The 24,613-nt window shown below is 39.4% G+C and overlaps 1 protein-coding gene across 1 annotated transcript; it reads right to left on the minus strand.

Moving 5' to 3' along the window:
- Positions 1-739: 739 nt before the first annotated feature.
- Positions 740-1,639, minus strand: LOC127205184 (uncharacterized). Its single transcript, XM_051164367.1, has one exon. It carries the CDS (start codon positions 1,637-1,639, stop codon positions 740-742), a length of 900 nt encoding a protein of 299 aa, XP_051020324.1.
- Positions 1,640-24,613: the final 22,974 nt, after the last annotated feature.

Consider the following 24,613-nt stretch of genomic DNA (forward strand, 5'->3'; position numbering starts at 1 on the left):
TCTCAAGGAAAATATCAGCCATCTACCCTCAAAAGTCTGGGGCTTTACTTTTTCCACTGATTTTACTAGTCCGTTTTAAGCTGTTTGGGTATAATTACACGGATGCTAAAATTATCAGTTTAAATTTGCTTAATTACCATGATGGACAGAAAAAAGTGTTTTGGTTTGGTTTGGTTTGGTTTTGGAGAGTGTGTGTGTGTGTGTGTGTGTGTGTGTGTGTGTGTGTGTGTATGTGTTTGCGTGCGTGCGTGCGTGCGTACGTGTGTGTGTGTCACTGCCACACAGACTCATTATGTACTAGTGTTTTATAGTCCAGCTGCCAGCCTCCTTCCATCACACTTGGCAGGTTTCTGTGTGGATATGGATAACAGACGCATCCTCAGCTGTGTATCAGAGGTGCCACTACTCATCTGTGTTACAGAAGCGACCTAGAAAACTGAAACCCAACAAGAATCCTCACATTCTCAGCCAACTATGTTGTTAATATTTATGCATTTATTCCTTTAAAATCTTCTAAAAATGATTAAAATGCACTAATTTATATGTGAGTTCACTGGATTTTGGTGGTGTGCTATGAATCCTATCCACTGTTTTGTCCCTGGCACTCAGCACAGATCGTGTCACCAGATCACCTGTTCACATGCATGAGGATGTATGGTGGATGAGGATGGACAGAAACATATAATGACTTGCTCTTCCTCTGCTGCATGGCTCAATTTTTCCTTTTTTTTTTTTTTTTTTAACTCTTCCAGAGTGTCCTGGATGCTTTGTTATGTTGACACAGGCCATGGTCACTAAAAAGGAAAAGCTCAACTGAAGACATGTCTAGGTGAGGTCGATCTGTGGGAGGCAGGCCTGTGGGAGACACGTTTGTGGGAGGCACGTCTGTGGGAGACACGTTTGTGGGAGGCAGGTCTGCGGGAGGCAGGTCTGCGGGAGGCAGGTCTGTGGGAGGCAGGTCTGTGGGAGGCACGTCTGTGGGAGACACGTTTGTGGGAGGCACGTCTGTGGGAGACACGTTTGTGGGAGGCAGGTCTGTGGGAGGCAGGTCTGCGGGAGGCAGGTCTGCAGGAGGCAGGTCTGCGGGAGGCAGGTCTGTGGGAGGCAGGTCTGTGGGAGGCAGGTCTGTGGGAGGCAGGTCTGTGGGAGACACGTTTGTGGGAGGCACGTCTGTGGGAGGCAGGTCTGTGGGAGGCAGGTCTGTGGGAGGCACGTCTGCGGGAGGCAGGTCTGTGGGAGGCAGGTCTGCGGGAGGCAGGTCTGCGGGAGGCAGGTCTGCGGGAGGCAGGTCTGCGGGAGGCAGGTCTGTGGGAGGCAGGTCTGTGGGAGGCAGGTCTGCGGGAGGCAGGTCTGCGGGAGGCAGGTCTGCGGGAGGCAGGTCTGCGGGAGGCAGGTCTGCGGGAGGCAGGTCTGCGGGAGGCAGGTCTGTGGGAGGCAGGTCTGCGGGAGGCAGGTCTGTGGGAGACAGGTTTGTGGGAGGCAGGTCTGTGGGAGACACGTTTGGGGGAGGCACGTCTGGGGGAGGCACGTCTGTGGGAGGCAGGTCTGTGGGAGGCAGGTCTGCGGGAGGCAGGTCTGTGGGAGGCAGGTCTGCGGGAGGCACGTCTGTGGGCAGGTAGTTTAGATTATTAATTGACATGTGATGGCTTATCCAACTATGGTAGGATCGTGGCACCCCCGCCGCTAGTCAGGTGGTCTGGGCTGTGAGAGAATGCTAGCTAAGCATGAGGCAGCGAGCAGCAAGCCAGGAAGAGGGCAAGCAGAGCTTCTCTGAGGTTCTGCTTCCAGTTCCTAGCTACTCAAGTGCCTACTCCGACTTCCCTCACTGGTAGACTATGACCCCGACACCAAATAAATCCAAGTGCATGAAACAGCTCAACATTAGATGTGATGTTCTGAGGACTAGAGGCAAAAGTAGGGAGCATGCTTTCCTTTGCAGTCACAGAATAGGACTCTAGCAGTGCAGGAAATTAGATCAACAATAGAAAAAAGAACACATCACAAAACTAAAAACCTTTTGTATAACAAAGGAAACTGCACACTAAAGTGTACGTCTGAGATGGCCCACAGATTCAGAGAAAATCTTTGTCAGCTATAGTTTGACAGAGGGTTAATATCTAGAATATACAAAAGCTAAAAAAGTACACATCAAGAAAACATCAAAAAACTGGGTTATGGAACTAACAAAACATTCCATAAAGAATAAATACAGTTGGCTAGTACCATATAAAAGTGTTCAATATCCATAGAGCCACCAGGAAAATAAAGGTTTAAATTATTTTAATATTTCCTCTTACCACAGTAAGAATGGCTAAGATTTAAAAAACGATAATAAATACTGTCATAATGCCATGGATGTGGGGAAAGGGAACACATAGACATGGCTAGTGGGAGTTAAACTTGTGCCACCACTTTGGAAATATGTCTGGATTTTTCAGAAGGAAAAAAAAAAAAAGAAAGAAAGAAATCGAACTGCCATCTGATTCAGCTGTACTACACACTGCAGATCATATGCCCAACACCTCTCCACCCTACTGTACAGATGCTTGCTCATTCGTGTGTTTTTCCAATCACAAGAGCCAGGAAATTAAACCAGTCTACATGTTCGTTAACTAATTATGTATAATAAAAACATGGTACATTTACACAGTGGGATATTATTCAGTACTTCGAATGAAATTTACAGGTAAATAGATAGATCTGGAAGTAGCCGTTATACCAGACCCAGACAGGCAAAAGTCACACTTTCTCTTATATGTGGATGCTAGATTTAGATATGTGTGTTTAGACCAGAGTACCAATGGAAGTCAGAAAACTAATAAGGGGATGCGTGTAAGTTTCAAAAGATAAGGACAAAACACAGGTGATATGAAGAAAGAGGCCTAACCGAACAGGAAGTACTATGTGGTGTGGGAAACAATGGTGGGATAACTAACACTGAAGACCTCTGCAAAGATGGCATGGAAACCTTCTGCTGTAGAAGTCTCCTGATGTACGCAGAAACCTTCTGCTGTAAAAGTCCCCTGATACACATGGAAACCTTCTGCTGTAGAAGTCCCCTGACGTACATGTGCTGGCTTAAATGGAACCGCCCTATAACAGGAGGCAAGGAGGCGATGCTTGTCCCAAACGGATGAATGGATAATGAAAATGCAGTAAACTTTCACAATAGAGTATCAATTAGTTAAAATTGAAATTAAGAACTTTGTGGGTTTTCTTTTACAAAGTAAATTGGAAATTCTTATTTTGAACAAGGTAACCAAGGCTCAGAAAAACCAAATGCTGTGAGTTCTGTCATACATAGATCAAATATTTTGTTTTGTGTGTTTAACTTGGAGTACATCTGGGAACAAGTGATTGGAAAGAGATCAGAGCTTATTGGTGGAAGTGTGCATTAAGGGGTGAGGAGGTAGACCACAGAAAGAGTGAAAGTAGAGACGGTAGACGCTGGAGACAGAAGGATTTAAAGCAAGATGGAGTGGAGGGGATGCAGAGGCGAGGGCATGGCTAAAGGCTTAACCCAAACTAATGGTCTATGACAAAGGCCACATGAAGAAATACAGCCTTGCTGCTCAATTGGAAATAGAATTGGACAGGATAATAGAACACATGTGACACGAAAGAAAGTGGGAGGATAATGGGAATTAAAGGGTTACTTAGCAACAGAGAAGGGAAATGGAAGGCAGTAGGAAAATATGAGATACATTCACCTAAACCAATGATGTATGAAAAAAAAACTTATCTAAACCGACTAGTTTGTAAGCTAATTAAAGCATAATTTAACAAATGGACTTTGAAGATAAGTGTGTAATGGTACTCCCAGGAGTTGTAGGTCATTAAAACAACAACAACAAACAAAACAAAAAAACCCTCTTAGTGCCAGGTTTAGGATACTTCCCTGTGCGTTATTGTTCAGGGAGGTCTTAGCTACTTCAAAACAACATTGGCTACTGCTGTTTATTACCTACAGAACTAGACAGTGGGACTCTATTGCTGAAGACACCACTTTCTTCTATTGGAAGATGTGCATAAGTCAGTCACAAACTGCCCCATTAATCACCTGCTGGTTAGCTTTAGGTCACTGGAAGGTGATGTAGAGGGTGGTAGGGGAGGATGTCCTCAATGCTTTCACCTGCTGCTGGACCCTGATCACTACATACCAACCAGCCAACAGGGATGTGGAGACTGATGCGTAACGACATGGTTTTTGATGGGGGGAGGGTAACCATCAATTCTGAATTTGATGCCTGTTTTGCAATAGAGAATTTAATGATTGGTACTCTAAATCTTGTCAAAACCCCATAGCATGGGAGGTCATGAGCCCCACATAAAATCAATAATGAAAATTTTCTGTGTAATGTTATGTGGAAAATGCTATAAGGAAGTAGATACGATGCTATTGCCCAAGTTTAAGTATTTGAATATAAGAGAAAAACCATGAATAGCGACATACACAAAATTCTAAAAGTAAAGGAACTATATATTAGATCCTACATTACATGCTTGCTTTCCTGCCTTAGATAGCTGGTCTTCTGAAATGACAAGCACAGGCACATTGCATGTTCAGCTCACTTTAGCTGAAAGGTCTCTTCTTCCCAAAGGACTAAGGTTTACCACATAAGCAAAGTAAGATCTCGTGAACTAATATTTCAAAAATCTCTCAAATCTCCTGAGAGGTTATACAGCTTTTTAAGTATTCTTTCTTTAGGACAGCAATCTTTCTTGAAACAATGTTTGTGTACTGTCTTCCCAATAACAATACCAAATGACTGCTTCTGTAGATTCCTGCAGAGAAGACCAGTGCAGTAATTAAATGTAACACCAGTGAGAACTTTAACAGAGCAGAAGGTCCCAGGGTTGGAGTACAGAGGGAGGAGGGCACTGCCCTTGTACGGAATCAGGAGACTGGTGAGAGACGTGGACATTGTCATAAGTGTTTGGACAGAGAAGGACGAACCCTTGAGCTTAAGTGTCCAAAAGAGGCCATGTTGTTTTGTCCTCACCAGTGCATTTCCAGACACGTGTGATGTGTGTTTCATTCATGTAATGTTAGCTCACAAACTATATATAGAATGCATGAATGAAGGCACGAATGGTTTATGAAAGGTGGTAAAGAGATTCACTGATAAAGTGTGAATAACCTCTGCAGGTAGTGAGATTACCTGTTATCAAACGCTCATATGAGGGAAAGAGAATTCGTTCGTCTAATGTAAATTGTTTCTGAAATAGTTCTTAACCATACATTTTCTATGAAGCAGTGTCACACACAATGGGAGAACAAATGTAAGTGTAGTGTAAGGAGGTTCCTCTTCTGCCTGTTGGTATAAAAGGTTCGAGGGGTGTCTGTGAAGAAGATGAAATTCAAACACTTAAGCTGTCCTAATCTTTTCATGATGCCAATGGCATATCTGTGTGAGGCAGTTGCCTGACAAGAGGTCTATGATTGGGAAGCAAATAGAACTAAGTAGTTCTGAGTTTCTATCTAACATGAACCCTATAATTAAGAGTTGATTTGTAAAGCAATACATAGAAGAACTCCACTGAAGAAGAAAATTCTAAACTTTTGACCCAATCCTCTTGAAGATTTGGCCTTTCAGTTACACGTTTAAAGTGACAGAAAGAATCACTGTGCTCTCTGATTTTATGTAAAATTATAAATAATTATAAAGACAATATGCAGTAGACAATAATTTTGGCATGGGACAACGACATTTTATAATTGAAGAAACTCAAACTGAGAAAAGTTGAGAGGCATCTATTTAACCATTTCTCCCTTCCCTACAACACACACACACTAAAATATAAAAAATGAAACAATCAAAAACCATTTCCTTGATCATAATGAGTGAGTTAACCCAGAAGCAGAAAGAATCAAATGGTATATACTCACTTATATCTGCATACTAGCCCAAGGGGCATGTCCCACGAAAGCCTTCACTTACCAGGAAACTGGGACAGAGGGGAAGGCATCCTATTGGGACTCTAAATGAGAGACGCATGGGAGAACAGCAAAATAAAAGGATCCAGAGGGTCCTAGAAATCTACAAGTAGAACAATATGATAGGCAGATTTGGGCCCAGGGGTCCCGCTCAAACTAAGGCACCAGCCAAGGACAATACAGGAGGTAAACTTTAAACCCCTTCCCAGATCTAGCCAATGGTCAGAATATTCTCCACAGTTGAGTGGAGAGTGTGATACGACTTTCTCACGTACTCTGGTGTCTCACATTTGACCATGTCCCCTGGAGGGGGAGACCTGGTGGCACTCAGAGGAAGGACAGCAAGTAGCCAAGAAGAGACTTGATACCCTATGAGAATATATAGGGGGACGTAATCCCCCTCAGGAACAGTCATAGGGGAGGGGAATAATGGGAAAATGGGGGGGGAGGAATGGGAGGATACAAGGGATGGGATAAACATTGAGATGTAACAAGAATAAATTAATAAAAAAAATAAAAAATAAAAAAAAATAAAAAACAAACAAACAAACAAAAAAAACAACAACAAAAAAACAAAAAAACAAAAAAACAAAAACCATTTCCTGAGTGGTTTTCTCTTGTGGATAATAACCTGAGGTAAAAGCTGGGCACCTTTTGTCTCTTTATAGATTTATTAAAGAATAGAATTTGAAGGTGGGTAATTTCTTTGTCTCTCCTGTGTACATAGGTTCCTACTGAGCTTCTTCGATGAAGTGTGTCTTGACTTTGTCTCTGTCTGTCTGTCTGTCTCTCTCTCTGTCTCTCATCTATCTATCTATATCTATCTATCATCAATCTATTTATCTATCATATATCAATTGTATTCCCATTCATCAACCTATCAATCATGTATCTATCATCTATCAATCAATCATGTATCTATCATCTATCAATCAATCATGTATCTATCATCTATCAATCAATCATGTATCTATCATCTATCAATCAATCATGTATCTACTCATCAATCAATGTATCTATCATCTATCAATCAATCATGTATCTATCATCTATCAATCAATCATGTATCTATCATCTATCAATCAATCATGTATCTATCATCTATCAATCAATCATGTATCTATCATCTATCAATCATTTACCACCTATCTATCACTTAGCATCTATATATTGATGCAGTATCTTACTATGTCATCCTTGCTGGCCTGGAATTTACTGAATAAACCTTTCTGGCCTCAAATTAAAAAAAATCAACCTACCTCTGCTTCCCAAGTGCTGGAGCCTAAGATATTTATGTACTGCCACACCTAGATGAATACTCAAAGTTCGAGGAAGGAATTAGTATCTGGGATTTATAGTTTTAGACTTCTTTCTGTTATAATAGTATATATCTCATTTAAAATTATTATTTGAAAATTTCATACATTTATATAATATAATTTGATAAACATAATAAAAGAGAGCAGTAAGTCATTATGAAGTATGTCATTTTCTTTTCTGTATGTTTAATTTTTTTGTTTTTATTTAAAATACTAGCAAATAATAACCAAATTAGGTATATCTTCACATTTTATTTGCACATTGACTTCTCTGATAAACTACTTTTCCTATCTTTGCATGTTTTTTGTTAAATCACTCAAGTACGTAAATTTTGCCTGTTCAATTTGTCAGGAAGTACACAAGGAGTCCAACAGAGCCAACAAATCTGGGCAGAGGAGGAGTGTGAGGCAGAGACTGATGCACCAAACAAGGACCACGCATGGTGAGGCCCTAGACCCTCTGTTTAAATGTAGTACAGGCAGCACAGTCTCCGTGTGGGTCCCATAATAGGGGGAGTAGAGGCTGCCTCTTCCATGGACTCTGGCCCCCACATGTAAATCACTTCCTCCTGGCAGGGCAGCCTTGCCAGGCCACAGAGGAAGAGGATGCAGGCGGTCCAGATAGACTTGATAGGCTGAGGTCAGATGTTAAGGGAGGAGGGCTCCCCTTTCTGAGGACTAGGGGAGGGGGGAGAGGTTATGATGGAAGGAGGGTGGGATTGGGAGGCAAGGAGGGAAGGGGATACAATCGGGATGTAAAGTGAACAATGAAAAATGAAACATTTTTTGAAATTCCAGTTCAATTTGTAAGTATGAAATACTCTTTTTCTTATATGTTGCAATACAAGAAGGACATTTTTACATATTTCTATAAGCTAAGCTATTGATAATTTTCTTGTAGATTTGGTGTTCTTATTAAATTTTTATTTCATTTTATTTTATTTTGTGGCATCATTTGAACATTTAAGAATCCGTATAAAGCTTGAAAATGATTGCTATAAATGATATATTATAACATTTTTGAGGAGGAAATTATTTCTGGCTTTTATAATTAAATACAAGCTTAAAGTAGTCTCTGAAGATCAGTAAGGTCTTTATGAATTAGAATTTCTGAGAAGAAAAGGGTAGAAAATGTGGAAAGGATGCTATCTGTCTTTTGATGAACAGGAAGAGACTGGTTTTTATTGAGTACACCTACAGCTCCTCTATGTAACATCTCTGGACATACAAGGGCCTTTCTTATATTAACCACTTTTCTTTTTTTCTTTTTTATTAATTTATTCTTGTTACATCTCAATGGTTATCCCATCCCTTGTATCCTCCCATTCTTCCCTCCCTCCCATTTTCCCCTTATTCCCCTCCCCTATGACTGCTCCTGAGGGGGATTACCTCCCCCTGTATATGCTCATAGTTGTCCACTTTTCTTGATTCCATTTGTCTAAAAGTTTCTAGCAAAGATTCTGGAAACTTTGCAGTGATGTTATGCAGAGATTAGACCATGAAAGACCAACACATCCGTGATCTATTTGCTTCTTGAAGTCTTCTGTGTCTAATATTTGTTGTTGCTTTGTTTGTTTTTGTCTTTTCAAGACAGGGTTTCTCTGTGTAGCTTGGCTGTCCTGGACTCACTTTGTTGATAAGGCTGGCCTTGAACTCACAGATATCTGCCTGCCTCTGTCTCCTTGAGTGCTGCCATCATGCCTGGCTCTGTGTCTTCTTTTAAGCTTCAGCTTTCTCCTAAATGAATACCAAAGATCAGAGGGTATTTTCAACCTGCAATGAAAACTATCCTTGCTCGACATGTCAATTTTCATATTTCTATTATTTTAACACTAGCAGAATCACTTGAAAATGTTCCTGCTCCAACAGATATTTTTGATATCTGTCACTGAATCTTAAAGTGCAGCCTTCCATCTCTAGAATAAATAAAAGATTAGGAAGTCATTATTTGTTTGATTGCCTTGTATGAGTCCAGCTGTTAGAACATTGTTTATAGATTCGTTTAAGGGAAAAAATGGTTTCATCTTCCCAAACCTTCCTATTATAGTCTCTTATCTATTATATTCCATATAAAAAGTCAAGTTGAGGAAATATTTGGCTACAGTGGAGCGGCTGAGAGTGGCAACAGACACATAGTTAAATTCTAAGGGCATGTTAGGTTTTTCTTCCTTCTTTATACATTCTTTATCTTGTTTTCTTTGCACTTGATGTTTCCTGAGAATTTCTTTAATTGCATGCTATTTTCTCCCAGCAATACAATAAGTCATTCAAATTTCCTTTTATTTTCTTTTTAAGGGGCAGAGGTGATTTTTATTAGAATTTTTATTTTTATTATTTTTATTTTTTAGAGTATTTTTATTAGAATTATGTTTCCCATTTTAAACTTCGTGAAGAAATTGACTCTGGTTTACATAAATATTGTTAGACAATTCTTGATACAAAACATTCATATACAAACCACTAAAAGGAAAAAAAAAGAGCATTTTATTGAAATCCAAAATTCACAAGTTCAATTGAGATAAAAAACATCTTTTGTACCTATGGAAAAGGTACCTATGGAAAAGGTAATGTGTAAACACTCAAGCTGCTCTTCACTAGGTATGAATTAACAGACCTCCCAGGGTGTTTGTGTAAAACTGTAGGGAGTTTACACTGAGCGTTTTCAGTCACACTTAACATTTGCCATCCAAGACATTTGCAGCTTGAGCTTGTATCAAAGGGATTTTGACGGAAGTTGAGTCTGAGAAGATTTTGTGGGGAAAATGGAACAGCTAGCCACGCAGCTAACTCTGACTCAGATGTGTCCTGTAGGCCATCTCACTAAAGCACCGGCCACAGCTATTATATACCTGCCTTGTTAACACAGCAGACGCTAGGGCATTATCTCTTTATGATATCAGTGTTGTGTTTAATATTTGGGGCGCGGGATTAGCTTTGCTTTCCAAGAAGGGACTTATGCAATAATGAACCTAATTTATATTTAATAAAGTTCTCTTCCTTTGTGTTCATTGTAATCTGGAAATAATTTTAGTTTGTTTGCAAAGAAGTCCCCACGGGCTTACATCACCGTACAGTACATAGCGGCAGAACTCCAACCCGTACCAAACGCATCCTCTCTGGTTGCACGTGGCTGGCTGCCTCCTCACCGTACAGTACATAGCGGCAGAACTCCAACCCGTACCAAACGCATCCTCTCTGGTTGCATGTGGCTGGCTGCCTCCTCACCGTACAGTACATAGCGGCAGAACTCCAACCCGTACCAAACGCATCCTCTCTGGTTGCACATGGCTGGCTGCCTCCTCACCGTACAGTACATAGCGGCAGAACTCCAACCCGTACCAAACGCATCCTCTCTGGTTGCATGTGGCTGGCTGCCTCCTCACCGTACAGTACATAGCGGCAGAACTCCAACCCATACCAAACGCATCCTCTCTGGTTGCATGTGGCTGGCTGCCTCCTCACCGTACAGTACATAGTGGCAGAACTCCAACCCGTACCAAACGCATCCTCTCTGGTTGCACGTGGCTGGCTTCCTCTAGAGATTTTTTTAAATCAATGGAGCAGCTTTTCTGCATTCAATGGTACCTAATAGAAGTGGGTTTTAGTATATTAATAGTGTATTAATCTCAATATAGGTCTTTCAATATATATTCTCGCACTACCTTTGACACTTATATACTCAGAAAAACGTAAGTCCCAAGTTTTAAGAAAAATTAACACAATATCTTTCAAATTTGCACACAAAAAGTTATATAAGTAGTTCATACATATTGAAATGTGTGTAAGAATACTGTGCGTGTGTGTGTGTATGTGTGTGTGTGTGTCTATCCTGATAAGGTACTAAGTATGAAGATAAGGAAAATATTGGTTTATCTCAATGTTGATCTAAAATTATGAGATTACTAAAAATTATTTTAATATTTTAGAAATTATTTTAAATTATATTATACTTTTAATATATAATATTGGTTGGTGACTATATTACCTATTGACTATATTTAGTGAAAAATCACATATTGTTGCCACCACAACAATAAAAAGAATGTGTGGTAACACTTAATTTAATTAGCTAGATTTAGTTATTTTACCATGCATAAATACTTCAGGTTTTACATAACAAATGGATATAATCTTATATGTTAATATCAAGTTAAAATGAAAAGTACTATTGAAGGGTACTGCTTTTTTTTTTTTTTTTTTTTTTTTTTTTTTTTTTTTTTTTGGTACTGCTTTTGGTTCCAAGAAATTTGGTGTTTTTCCTATTTAAAATAGTGTTCCTTTAACATTGAGCACTTATGTTTTTCTAAGATTTCAATTATTTTTCATGAAAATTAGATAACTGAATTAGTTGAAGTTTTCTCTGGGCCTTGAGTACTGAGGTCATGGCCAAAGGGATTCCTTAGTTGATGCAGTGATTAGGATAAGAATGATGCTTGGCCACCAAGGATTGAGACTGCCATGAAAAGTGCGCTCTCTCTCTCTCTCTCTCTCTCTCTCTGTCTGTCTGTCTCCCTCTCTCTCTGTCTTTGTCTCTCTCTCTCTCTGTGTCTCTCTCTCTCTGTCTCTCTCTGTCTCTGTCTCTCTGTCTCTGTCTCCCTCTCTCTCTCTGTCTCTCCCTCTCTCTGTCTCTCTCTCTGTCTCTCCCTCTCTCTGTCTCTCTCTGTCTCTCTCTGTCTCTGTCTCCCTCTCTCTCTCTGTCTCTCTCTGTGTCTCTCTCTCTCTCTGTCTCTCTCTCTGTCTCTCTCTGTCTCTGTCTCTCTCTCTGTCTCTCTCTCTGTCTCTCTCTCTCTCTCTCTGTGTCTCTCTCTCTGTCTCTCTCTCTCTGTCTCCCTTTCTCTCCCTGTGTATCAGGACATAGTGTCCTCTGCTCCTGCTCCAGTGCCATGCCTACCACCATGCTCCCCACCATGATGATAGTGGACTAAGTCTCTGAAACTGTAAGCAAGCCCTAATCAATTGGCTTCTAAATAAGAGTTGGCTTCTTATTGGCTTATAAATAAATAAATAAATAAATAGCTTCTAATTGGCTTATAAGTAAAAGTTGCTTTGGTCTTGGAGTCTCCTCCTATCTATAGAACATTGACTAAGACAATAGACCTCTGTTGCAAAGTTTCCCACACTGAATCAGAGCTGTGGCAGTGATACAGTGGACATTACACCACTGAAATGCATATTCACACCAGGATTCCAAGTTTGAAGCTAGGCAAGACAAAAATTCACAGCATTTGGAAGTTTATAATCATTCAGCGCTTACCTAAATTATCAATTTCCTCTCTCCTATCAAATGTGTTTCAGGACACTTTAAGTGACTTCCATTGACTCTTACATGCATTTTAAAGATAGTTTCAGTTGTACTTTTCTGTATAGAAACTATCCAAAAATACAAAGCTTTGAATTAAAAGTTTAATTTTACCCCAGTGTCTAAGGATCACAAACATGGAGATATCTATTCTCTGCTCTTAGAGCCTGGGTGTGCCATAAAGTGTATCCAACAGCTATGGATGGACAGCAGTTGCTAGTTGTGAACAACATGCTTCCCTCCTTACTCATGAGACCAAACCCAATTTTCAGTGTGATGGTGTTTAGGAGTGAGGCCACTAGGGAGAGGTCTTGGGAATGAGATCCATTTGTATTCTCTCTTTCTTTTCCTCCCTCTCTCCTTTCCCCTTCTTTCTGTCTGCCCCCCTCTGTCCCCCTTTTATTCCCCCTCTCCTTTATGATATGTGAATATACAACAAGATGACACCTGTCTAAGAAATGAAACAGAAAACATATTCAGAAAATTATTCTTTCAACCCTTTGGTTTTGGATTTCCTAGTCTTCAGAGCTGTGACAAATATTGATTTAGCCACTTAGTCCACCTCAGGTTGTTACAGCACCCAAATTAACTAAGAAAGTCTGTTACTGCAGCTCTGCTGCAGGATCAGGTCTCTGGGTTCCCTAGTGTGGCCTTGTTGAAGCAAGTCTGACTTATTGGAGAAGGTGTGTCTCTGGAGGTGGGCTTTGAAGTTTCGAAAACCCATGCCAGGCCCAGTGTCTCCCTCTCTCCCTGCTGCCCATAGATCAGGATGCTAAGCTCTGAGCTACTGCTGTAGCATCACAGCTTTCTGCCTACTGCTGTGCTCCCTGCCATGGCGACAGTGGGCTAACCCCCTGAAACTGTAAGCAGGCCCAGAAATACACGCTTTCTTCTCTAAGGGTTGGCTTGGTTGTGCTGTCTTTCCACAGCAATAGAAAATGTACTAATGCACCTAGTACTAAATCGTGTCCATGTCAAGATGGAAGGAGGCTTTTTCCCTGTGCCTGGAAACTCAGGAATTCATCAGGGCAATTCTATCACTTATTATAGCAAGGTTGGGGTTGATTTCTAACTGCAGGAGTTCTAGGACAGTTGGGTTTCTTACCTAGTGGCTGCCTTCCAAAAAAGGAAGAAGAAGAAGAAAGAAGAATCTATCAATCCTGATGATTTTAGGCTGTAGCTGAACAATATTACTCCATTAAATGTTACTGGTCAAGCCAAGTTCACTTGGTAAAGGGAAAAAAAAACTCATTTCTTGGAGGCAGGATTGTCAAGAATTCACACTACCCTTTAATTTACCATATAACTGCTTCTGATTTGGCTCTACCTCCAAAGGCTTGAATTTTGTTATTTAGCTGTTAATTTTTTTTATTATTATCAAGTTTAAGTAATTTCAGTTATTTTTCCAGAGGGATATTAAATCAAGATCAAGGTATAGCTAACATTTAGAAAACTATTCACATGCCTTATTTTCAAAATGTCTTCAAAAGTTTAATATAGGTACTGGAAGCTAAAGCACATTTTAAGTTACAAACATGCACGTGCATGTATGTGTGCATGCACACACACACAGACACACACACAGACACACACACACACACACACACAGACACACACACACACTGCCCTCCAATAAAGAGTATGAGGGAGAAAACACAGAACCTCCTGCCAGTGGTTAGAGGGGATCCCAGATCATGAGTTAGGGTGTCTCAACTCACAAATTTTTACTTTATAATAGTGTAAAAACTGTGCATTTAGTAGAAACCATACTTTCAGTTTTTAATTTTACTTCCTTCCTGCTCAGACTCTCTCTCTCTCTCTCTCTCTCTCTCTCTCTCTCTCTCTCTCTCTCTCTCTCTCTCTCTCTTTCTCTGCTGACTGCAGCACGGAGCTACAGCTCCTACTTGGCGATGAGGACAACAAACACTGCATCTACAGAAGACCTTAGGGATAGACTGGGATGTTCTTTAGGTCGCACATATCAAATACACATGTTTTACTTGTAGGTTCTTCAACTGTTGTAGAGGAATTTTAATCCAGCACACCTTTAATCCCAAACAAGGTAGGTAAGGTTAGTTTGTAGAAGGGAACAACCATGTTTGAAAGTGATGTCTAATTGAGGGGCAGACGAAGTAGAGATTTGTCAGAATGAGTCAGAGATAGGACACATTCAACTCTCATGAAAACAGAGATGAAAAAGGGAATTGCAGAGAGCACTGCAGGGGGGGGGGCTACACAGACAGGTTGAAGAGAGGACAAGCTAGACACAGGTGACAGAATGAGTCAGAGAATGAGACGGAGACAGAAGATTAGAACAGATTGCTAGAGCTGAACCAGCCTGTCAGAGTTCAGAAAGAACTGGAAAGGGCAAGCTTAATTGGCAGTAAGTTCCAGGGCATTAAAGATTAAATTGTACAGAGGGTAGAAGCTTCCAAGACTAGGCCTAGGTTAGTAGATGGAAGTAGTAAGCCTGTGAGATTACAATTACATCTGGCAAATAAAAGTTACTTTTACAAATTATAATGAGTCAATAGTGGTATAATCACACTGTAAACCAAAGAACTATCTAGTCTATAAAAATGTCCCAGATGTGGTGGCTGAAACAACAGAAATCTATTTTCCCCTCTTATGAAGACTAAATGTCCATGATTAAGGTGTTAATAGGCTATATTCCTATTGAGGGTCAGAAAGAAAAGCTCCATCTTAACATTTCTCTTTGGCTTGTCACTCGTCCTTTTTTGTGTTTTCTCATTATCTTCCCTACCTAACTATGTGATTCTAAACTTCTTTTGTAAGAACATTAGTCACAATGGATTAGCATCGTTCATTACAGATCTTATCTCAAATACAATCATATTATGAAAGATCAGAGGTTAGCATGAATAGGCTTGGGTATAGAAATCCACCTTCAGTACAAAGGTAAACTATGGCACATTCATTCCAGGGCCCTTTGACCATCCTCGAGTTATAATGGGGACAGGGAGAGAAGGGAGGGGATAAAGAAACAGGAAGTTATGAGGGAATTGGGGTGCAAGGGAGAGAAATAATTCATATGCTAGAAACAAGCTTCACAAAACTAGATAAACCTTCCACAATCACAGCACAAAGCCTCTCCCAACTATAAAACATTATTATAGGTCATGACGGCACAAGGGAAACGTTCCTTCTTGTTTCACTTCTTCTCCCTGCTAATGAAAATCAGTAACATGATGTGTTGTGCTGCCGTCTCTATCCAGACATTTCTAACACACTGCCAGGCTTGGTTTATTTGATTTTCTGGGTTTATTTGCCAGTTAATCATTTGTTTTTGTGTTACAAAACAGTTCAGCTGTGCCTCATTGCACACGGAAGGTAATGCTTGACAAGTGATTGTCCCAGACTCCTTAGGCAATGCTCCTGCTGGTTGGCAAAGAATGCTCGCAGAATAGATAAGCTGACTTTGTGTGCAGCCAGCTTGCTTTCCCTCCACTGTCCAATTATCTATTGACAGAGGAAAGGAATCAGAACGGTATGTGAATTAAAATAAATAAAAGGGGGATGATTTGAGTACCTTATTTAGATACTTTCACCAAGATACAACCATACATATTAGTTGAATATGAAATCAGGAGAATATTAGGATGATTGCTAGTAGTTTGTTAGTTCTGTAGACAAAAAACGGAGTTTTGTTTTAAAGGGTATATAGCAACAAGGACAACAAATACAAACGGACAAACTTCCATTAAATATTTTCTAAGGTTAGTCTGTTTCTAAAAGTAAAAACAATATGCTTTTTATGAATTGCAAACAATTGTGGCATGACTTATATATTTAGAAGACAATATTCTAATTCTTTTTGTTCATCTTGTGCTTTCTAATGGAATAAGGGCCCTAAATAAATTGATGGCTTTATTGTAAGGCATTTTAACATTCCATAAGTAAATGCTTCATAGAATGTCCCATCTACTTTATTTTTTATTGTTTTAGTGAAATGATCCTTTATTCTTATCAGCACTGGGTGTCTTAAGTTAGCTTAGATAAGGAATTCATGTCTGCTCATTAGGTGTCTGGATGAAGTCTGCTGGGGAAGGTGGTGCTTATAGTAACAAGGGGCCACAGGACTAATGTTAGCTCTTCAGTTCTTCACTAAGATTGCATAAAGGATGGTTACTTGAATTTCTCTAACCCTAATCTTCTGAGAGAAATTACATTTCATGTAAAAAGTTATTTGTAGTAATATTACCACAGAATCTAAAACGCTTAAGTATAAGGCAATTATGGAATTATCAGAAAATAAAATTCATAGAAATACTAGAGAAAATAATTATTCCAAAATTTATTCATGATCAGATAACCCAAAGTGGCAAAATACCAATGTGGAATAAATATATTTGTAACAAGTAGGTTTTCAACAGGTAACGACTCTCTCAAAGTAGGTGGCATATAAAACCTTATAAACAGTTTCACGGGCAGATTGACATGGCAAAAGCTTGTAGTATTCATCTTTCATGATCATATTTGAAGACTGTCATCGCATCAGCAAATATTCATTGAGCAAGCACAGTGCTGAAGGCTGTGAACACTGTGGGGTGCATAGCATAGACCTGACACCAAGAGGCCTGTGGCTTCTGCCATTTATTTAACAAGCTTTGCTTGGGCAGTACCTACAGTGTAGGCGCCTTGCTGAGCGTGCCCTGAGGATAGTGACATTGTTAGTCTTCCCTGCTTCCTTTATCAGCTCTACCTACAATCTCCTAGAATGCAAGACCATCTTTTTCATTTCCATCAGTTTCATATTTTTGTTTTCTTGGCACTGACTTTTCTTAAACAATCTCTTAATTTCACTGAGCTGTTTTTAGTTAATTAACTAATTAGTAATTATCAGTTGATTAGTTGTGTACATGTGCACAGATGCATGCATCTTTTTAAAAGCTGTTTTTAACTTTTGGTGACTTTCATAGCAGTTCTTTTCAATTTTCTTCCCTGGAGTTCATCTAGGTAATTTGTATTGCAAACATTTCTATAGGACTGGAAGGTTTTGGAGAGGAGATACTAGCTTGATAGTTAATAGGGTTTGTATTTTTGTGATGCTTTGGCATGTGGACTTTTTTCGGAGGAAGAGAGAATATGCAAATGGGTTCAGAATAGAGGTTGGAAATGGCTTAGGTGGAAGGAAGTCAGGTGGATACTGGGTTGGTGTGCAGATGTGTGTCCTGATCCAAATCTGGGCTGTGGAAGTTGATCTGGTTGGGTACAATGGTTGGCGCGATCTGTGGTTAGAGTTCGGCAGGCCTGGAAGAATCCTAGAGGTTGGTTCCAGCACAGGCCAGGGTGGCTAGACTAGGCACTGGGTGTGGCGCCTGGGCTGGGCTAGATCTGGGCAGTTAGGGAGGGTGAATGGAGGGGAGATTCTGGAGAAGGGTGTGAAGTGTTTGGCTGGGTGAGGGAATTGCTGTGGTACGGAAGGGACCTGTTGGTTGGGCTCTGACAGGGAACATCCTGGTAAGAGCCTCTTACTCAGCATGTTTGCTTGCTTGTTTTGTTTGTTTTGTTTTTAAATTTTATTTATTTGTCATCCTGATGGCAGCTTCCTCTCCCTTCTCTCCTCCCACTCCCTCTCTCTCATCTCACCTCCCTGCCATCCTCCCATCCTTGTCCTCCCTTAGACCTCCTCAGAAGAGAAAAAGGGAGACTTCTGATGTATGTATCTCAACCCATCGTGGCATATCAAGTTGTAGTAGGACTAAGTGCATCTTCTCCCATAGTGGCTAGGCAAGACAGGCCAGTCAAGGGAACGAGATCACAAGGCAGGCAATGGAGTTAGGTAGAGCGCCTTCTCCTGCTGTTAGGAGTCCCACGTGAGGACCAAGCTGAACAACTGTCATATACATTCAGAGGGCCTAGGCCCATCACATGTATGCTGTCTGTTTGGTGACTCAGTCTCTGTGGTCCCCAGTGTGCTTAAGTTAGTTGATTCTGTATGTTTTCTTGTGTTGTCCTTGACCTTTCTAGCCTTCAATCCTTTGCCCCCCTTCTTTCATGGAATTCCCCAAGCTCTGCCCAATGATTGGCTGTGAGTCTCTGTATCTGTGTCCATCAGTTTCTAGGTGAAGCCTCTCAGATGACAGTTACCATAGGTGTCTGTCTGGCAGTACAGAAGGATATCATTAATGGTGTCAAAGGTTGGCTTTCTTGCTCTCATGGAATGGGTCTCAGTCATTGGTTGGTCATATCCTCCGTTTCTGCTTTACATATGCTTTTCATATTTGTTGTCAGGATAAATTGTGGATCTCAGGCTTTTGTGGCTGGGATGATGTTCCAGTCCCTCTAACTGTAAAGTCTTGTCTGGTTACAAGAGGTGGCCATTTCAGGCTCCACATCCCCCATTGCTAGTGGTCTTAGCTACAGTCCCCCTCATAGATTCCTGAGAGTTTCCATTGTCCTAGGTTTCTAGATCATCCCAGAGATGCCCCTCTCACAAATTCCAATTCCCACCCCATAATTTCTCCCTACATTTATTGGGGATGTGCTGTAGAATATTTGATCCTATTGTGAATCCTGACAGTGTGAACTGTAAAAACCCATTTCTAATTGTGGTATGCCTCAGTCTTTGATCCCAGAGCTTTCTGTTTAACTGTAAGCAAGTACTTGTGATGTGGGCTCAGCCTTAGCACACACCTTTAATCCAAGATCTTTCTGTAAACAGGATTAAATAAAGTTGACCTTAGGTCAAGAGGCGGGGAGTAAACAGAAAGAAGGGACATTGTGTTTAAGAGTATTTAAGACAGTATGGAGAAGAAGGAGCTTTTTCCTCCTGGAACATGAGCTGAGCAGGAAGATCAGTTGGGTGCCTTCTCTGTCTCCCTGAGCTAGCAGGTTTACACTGCAGCATCTATCTGGTTCCTGAGTTTTCATTGCTAAAATTGAATGATTGGGATTTAATAACAAAAGGGATGTGATCAAGGAAAAATCCTACTTAGCTTTTTGATATAAAATTTCTAGCTAGGTTCTTATTGAATATATTTTTACATGATCTTTTTTTTATAAGTAAAGGGCATTATAGTGATTCCTTCAAATTTGAAGAGTTCTCATAGTTAAATCAACTATTTACTTCACAGATTTACAAAATAAAAAGCTGAAAGTAAACTAAAACTTGTCAGACAAATATAATAGTAATTAATATCAAAGTCACACTTACTGATTTATAAAGAGGTGGCTCTCTTGTAGTCATGACCTAAGAATCAAAGTTATCTTAGAGTTGTGTCTGATTGCATTAAGCAGCTTAGATAGGAAAATTAAGGGAGATTATGTAGTGATATGAAACTACATGGTCACTCACTTTTCAGCTTTTGTTATAATATTTATATTTTCAATATAATACCTTTCTGATTTTAAATTAATAAAACCAGTTTACAAAGAAGAAACAGTAAGTTAAGAAATTATGTATTTTTTGACTTGTAACACTCTCCCAGACCTTAGCACTTCTGATCCCATGTTGGAAGCAACATTCTGATGTCAAACCCCAATGTGTGAAGCCCAACTCTTCCAAAATGAGAACAGACTTAATCTACCAAAGACCATATTTCCAGGTAAGTCCCTAAATGTACTAACTTGCTTTCTGGTGTTGTTGTTGTTCTGTTTCTTGCTAACTGACACATGACAGCAAGAATGTGGCTTTTCTGCATAAAAGAGAAAGGCCTGTGAGGCTCAGGCTCCATGAATGGGGCAAGTGTAGAGTGGTGCTATTGGTTAAGTGTTTGTGTGGTAGTCTCTGGAGGCCTTACTAATCTGTCATATTAAAATGTTAATTTAACTGGTTTGGTTTTTTTTTGCCACTTGCTCTCTCAATTTAACTTTATGCAACAGTGTTTGTGCTTAATTGACTTCATTGACCATTTCACTAAAAAGTCAAAAACATGAGATTTTATTTCAGCGTAAGTAGCAATAAATATACATATTTTATTGGAGAGCTTCTATAGAAAAATAAAAAATGTTGAGGCTGAACCAAAAGAAATTTATGTTATCATGGTTTAGAAAGATAGACATCAAAATTAAAAGTGTCAATGTAGTACTGCAGCATCTCCTTTTGCCTGAAGGTTGGCACCTTGTGGCTTCCTCACATGGCCTTTATTTTGGGCACGGGTGTCCTTGGTGTGTCTTTATATGCCCGAGTTTCTTCTTGTAATGACAGGAGTCTGGTGTATGATATGCTCTTCCATAAATGTTCATTTTAACTGAATCTTTTATCAGTCCTAACTTCACATTCACAATATACTCAGAAATAGTGGAGTTGTGGGTTCAGCATATAAATTTAGAGAGAGTTGAGGTATAGCCACAATTTAATATCAGACAAGAATTGGCTGATGTGTCACTTACTTAAAAATGAATTCACCATTCCTATACTCCAATTATGATCTGATGTTCTAGGTTGTACCAAGAAGTTTTCAGACAGCTGTCTTTGGGGTCCTCAACTATACTTCTATGGACAACTAATGCTGGAAAAGTATTTTAAACCACCCAAACTTGATACATCATTTATTAATATTTGTTCATGGGTGACCCTCAGCTTCATTTGTTCGGAAAAAGTACTTAATTTCTAATAAGTAGTATTAGAGACACTGTCTCATTACAGATAATTAAATGAATTAGTGTAGTTGAAAATAATATCTTGCATCAGTAGCAGGTTGTAAACTTGTGTTTGGTTTTTCAATTATTCTTGGTTGCCAATTTGATTGGATTAAGACTTGTCTAGGCAATCAGTAGAGCATGCCTGGGCATGTCTGTGACACCTTTGTGCAGAGCGAAAAGGGTCCTGAGAGAACTGGCAAAGTGACTGGCTAACCACTTCATTAATATATAATGTGATGGTGCATTAAGAGATGGTGAGAAAGGGTGAGCTTAATTCCGGGAAGCACGTCGGTGGGAACCCGTCCTTAATCTCTCCTAGGTGTCTCCACAGTGCCTTTCTCTGTGTGCTGGCCACCATGCTGAGAACTGCGCCCCCTCACGACTTCTGAACTGTCAGCCCACACAGAACTTCCTTAATGCAAGTTGTTTGGTATGAGGAATCATAGTAACAAGAAGGAAACTGATACAAAGAACTCAAAGCTATTGCAGAGCTGTTTTCTGCCTGGAGAATTTGAAGACCAACGTGGAAACTCATTCCTTACTTAGGATGTTGTAATTTGAAGTCAGACAGTATTTTATGAGCCTCAGTTTTTCCACCTGAAGCCAAACTTTCACCTTATCATTACAGAATAATTACATACATATACCTCAGAAAGTTCCTCCACAGAAGGCACTCAGAACAGGACTGAGGACAATCAAGCAGCACTCTACAAAGTGCGATGGTAAACAATTGTCGGGTAAGGAAGAGAATGAATGAACTTCTCAAAACTCAATAATAGTAAGGGCTAAAAGATACGTACAGATTATTTGGTACTGCTGTTCTTGTAAAGGAGATTATAATTATTCCATTTTTAGTAACTGTAGTGACAGTAAGTGTCTATAAAATGCTGAATGTTTTAAAAGCATCCAATGAAGTGTAGAGGCTGAGGGTGGTTTGGAGGTCTCTGAGTCTAGAAATGGTGTGAGGTTATCTTGGATGTTTCCAAATGTGCACAAATCATCAAAATTAGTAGTTTTCCAGAACCCCCAACCCTGATGGATAACTGGTATCACGGTTGATAGTGCTCCTGAATTCTTTTGGTCCCTAGTGAATATAATATAAATGTTACAATAAACCTAAAATATAAAATTTGATATAATGGTGGTACCATATCCTTTGAAGTCCAAGAACTGTAAACACAAACGGGGCTCAAATTCTACAGCAATCACCAACTAGCTATAAGTAGATTACCTGCGGTGGTTAACTTTAGAAAAAAAGTCAGAGGTCAAGACAATGCTCCATCATGACCTTTATTATACAATCATTCTATTTCTGGGTTCCTATTTTATCATATGTTGAAGTATCTACTAGTTACATGAATGTAGTATGTTAAGGATAATGCAGCTCACCAATTGAGAACATTCTTATTTTCGTGTAAATGAGATGAGAAACTTAGGGGCTTCACTATTCAGTCTCTCTCTCTCTCTCTCTCTCTCTCTCTCTCTCTCTCTCTCTCTCTCTCTCTCTCTCCTCCTCTCTCCTCTCCCTCTCTCCTCTCTCCTCTCTCTCTCCATCTCCTCTCTCTCTCTCTCTCTCTCTCTCTCTCTCTCTCTCTCTCTCTCTCTCACACACACACACACACACACACACACACACACACACTCACACTCACACTCCCTCCTCACTATATATCTCAGGCTGAATTTGAACTCTTACAATTTTGCCTCAGCTTTCCTCTAATAGCTGAAATCACATGCAAGCACAATCATGTCCAATCTCTCTTTTGTTGTTTTTAAGTAAGACAGTGGTCAACAAGATGTTCTAAGTCAAAAAGAAAAATGAAAGTGTAGGTAGTGCTTTTATAGTTAGCAAGGTGCTGTATATTCCTGCAACGTTTATTGGCCCCATGGTGACAATTATTGTTTCAGGTACTCTGGTCACAGGAATAAATAAAAGAAACAATAACTTGTGCGTTCTTGTGGGAGAAAATAGGATGTATAATACGATGCATAAATGCAAAGTAGAATATGTATTCTGTTGAGATAAGTGGTGACATTACACAAAGATTAGAGTGATACATGGAAGTAATATCAACGTATCTATCTAATACTGAACCAATGCGTCTGTGCTTAAACACTGACGTGTCCTTAATAGCTAATCTAGACATAAGAAGACGATACTTGTAAGCCTGGAATTTATCAGCATTTAGAAACTGGACCAAAAATGCTACCCCTAGCTTGTTTAAGCATTTCCCCAACTTTATTTGGGCCCCTACAAAGGTATTTTTCATCCCAAATCAGCCAAAAGGAACCCTAAAAGAACAACGCCCTATTTTCCTTAAGGGTGTTTGGGTAGACTTCTGGTTGCTTTCTTGGGCTATAGAGTGTTATTTTCAATGGGAGTTGGTTATAAATTATTAAGTCTTATTCAGAGAGAAATCAAGTTTGGACTCAGGGATGTTTCTCTTTTTTCTTATTTTTCTTTTCTAGATTTGGAGATAGGGGTTGAAAAGAAAGAAGTGGGAATATAGAAATATATTGGGATGATAGGAGAAAAAGTAGATTATTGAATCTACTCCTCAAATTAATGCCTTAATTGTACTCACAGGTTATTTTTAATGAACTGGAATAGAAATTTGTATATTGATAGAAAATAAGTTTAGTTTTGGTTCCTGGTATAGAATTCAAATTTAAGATAACTATTCAAGATAAAAAAAATATGGACTCGGTATAGATGTCCATCAACAGGTTAATAGGTAAAGGAATTATGGCAAATGTACAGGATAGAGTTTCATTTAGCCATAAAAATGGAACTTATGTCACCCTTGAGCATATATACAATATGTAGTTTGATTTAGCTATAAAGAAAATGAAACCTATGTCAATTGTAGGAATAGTAGAACTGGGATTATCATTTTCAGCAAACTAAGACAGAGTCAGAAAGAACAATTCACATATTTTCTCTCACACTTAGAATCTACATATAGATTTTTACATTTATGTAAATATTTCTTATAAATGTAATATTATATACATTTATACTATACAATTGATATGTTACATATCATACAATTTATATACATTTACTAATATAAAATATTTATACAATATTTATGTAACTAGTATATAGATTTATATAAAGATTTTATATAGATATATTTGGGTATGTATGATAGTGTCATTGGCAAACCCATCATTTTAAAAAACAAATATTGCCAATAAAATGAGTAAAGTGGAAGAAATACATACATATATATATATATACACATAAGTATTCATGGTGTGCAGCTGGGAATATGTATTTCTGTGTGCCAAGTACCAACTTACATATATTATGTTTCCTCTATTTATACTACCCATAATAACCTTATAAGTTAGAGATTGCTGTTTTATTCATTTCAGAGAATGGGAAACTGAGGCACTGATTGATTATACACTACGTCCAAGGCAATAAGGCTTGTAAGTCGAGGG

Source organism: Acomys russatus, chromosome 21 (assembly GCF_903995435.1).
Source record: "Acomys russatus chromosome 21, mAcoRus1.1, whole genome shotgun sequence".
Classification (NCBI taxonomy): Eukaryota; Metazoa; Chordata; class Mammalia; order Rodentia; family Muridae; genus Acomys; species Acomys russatus.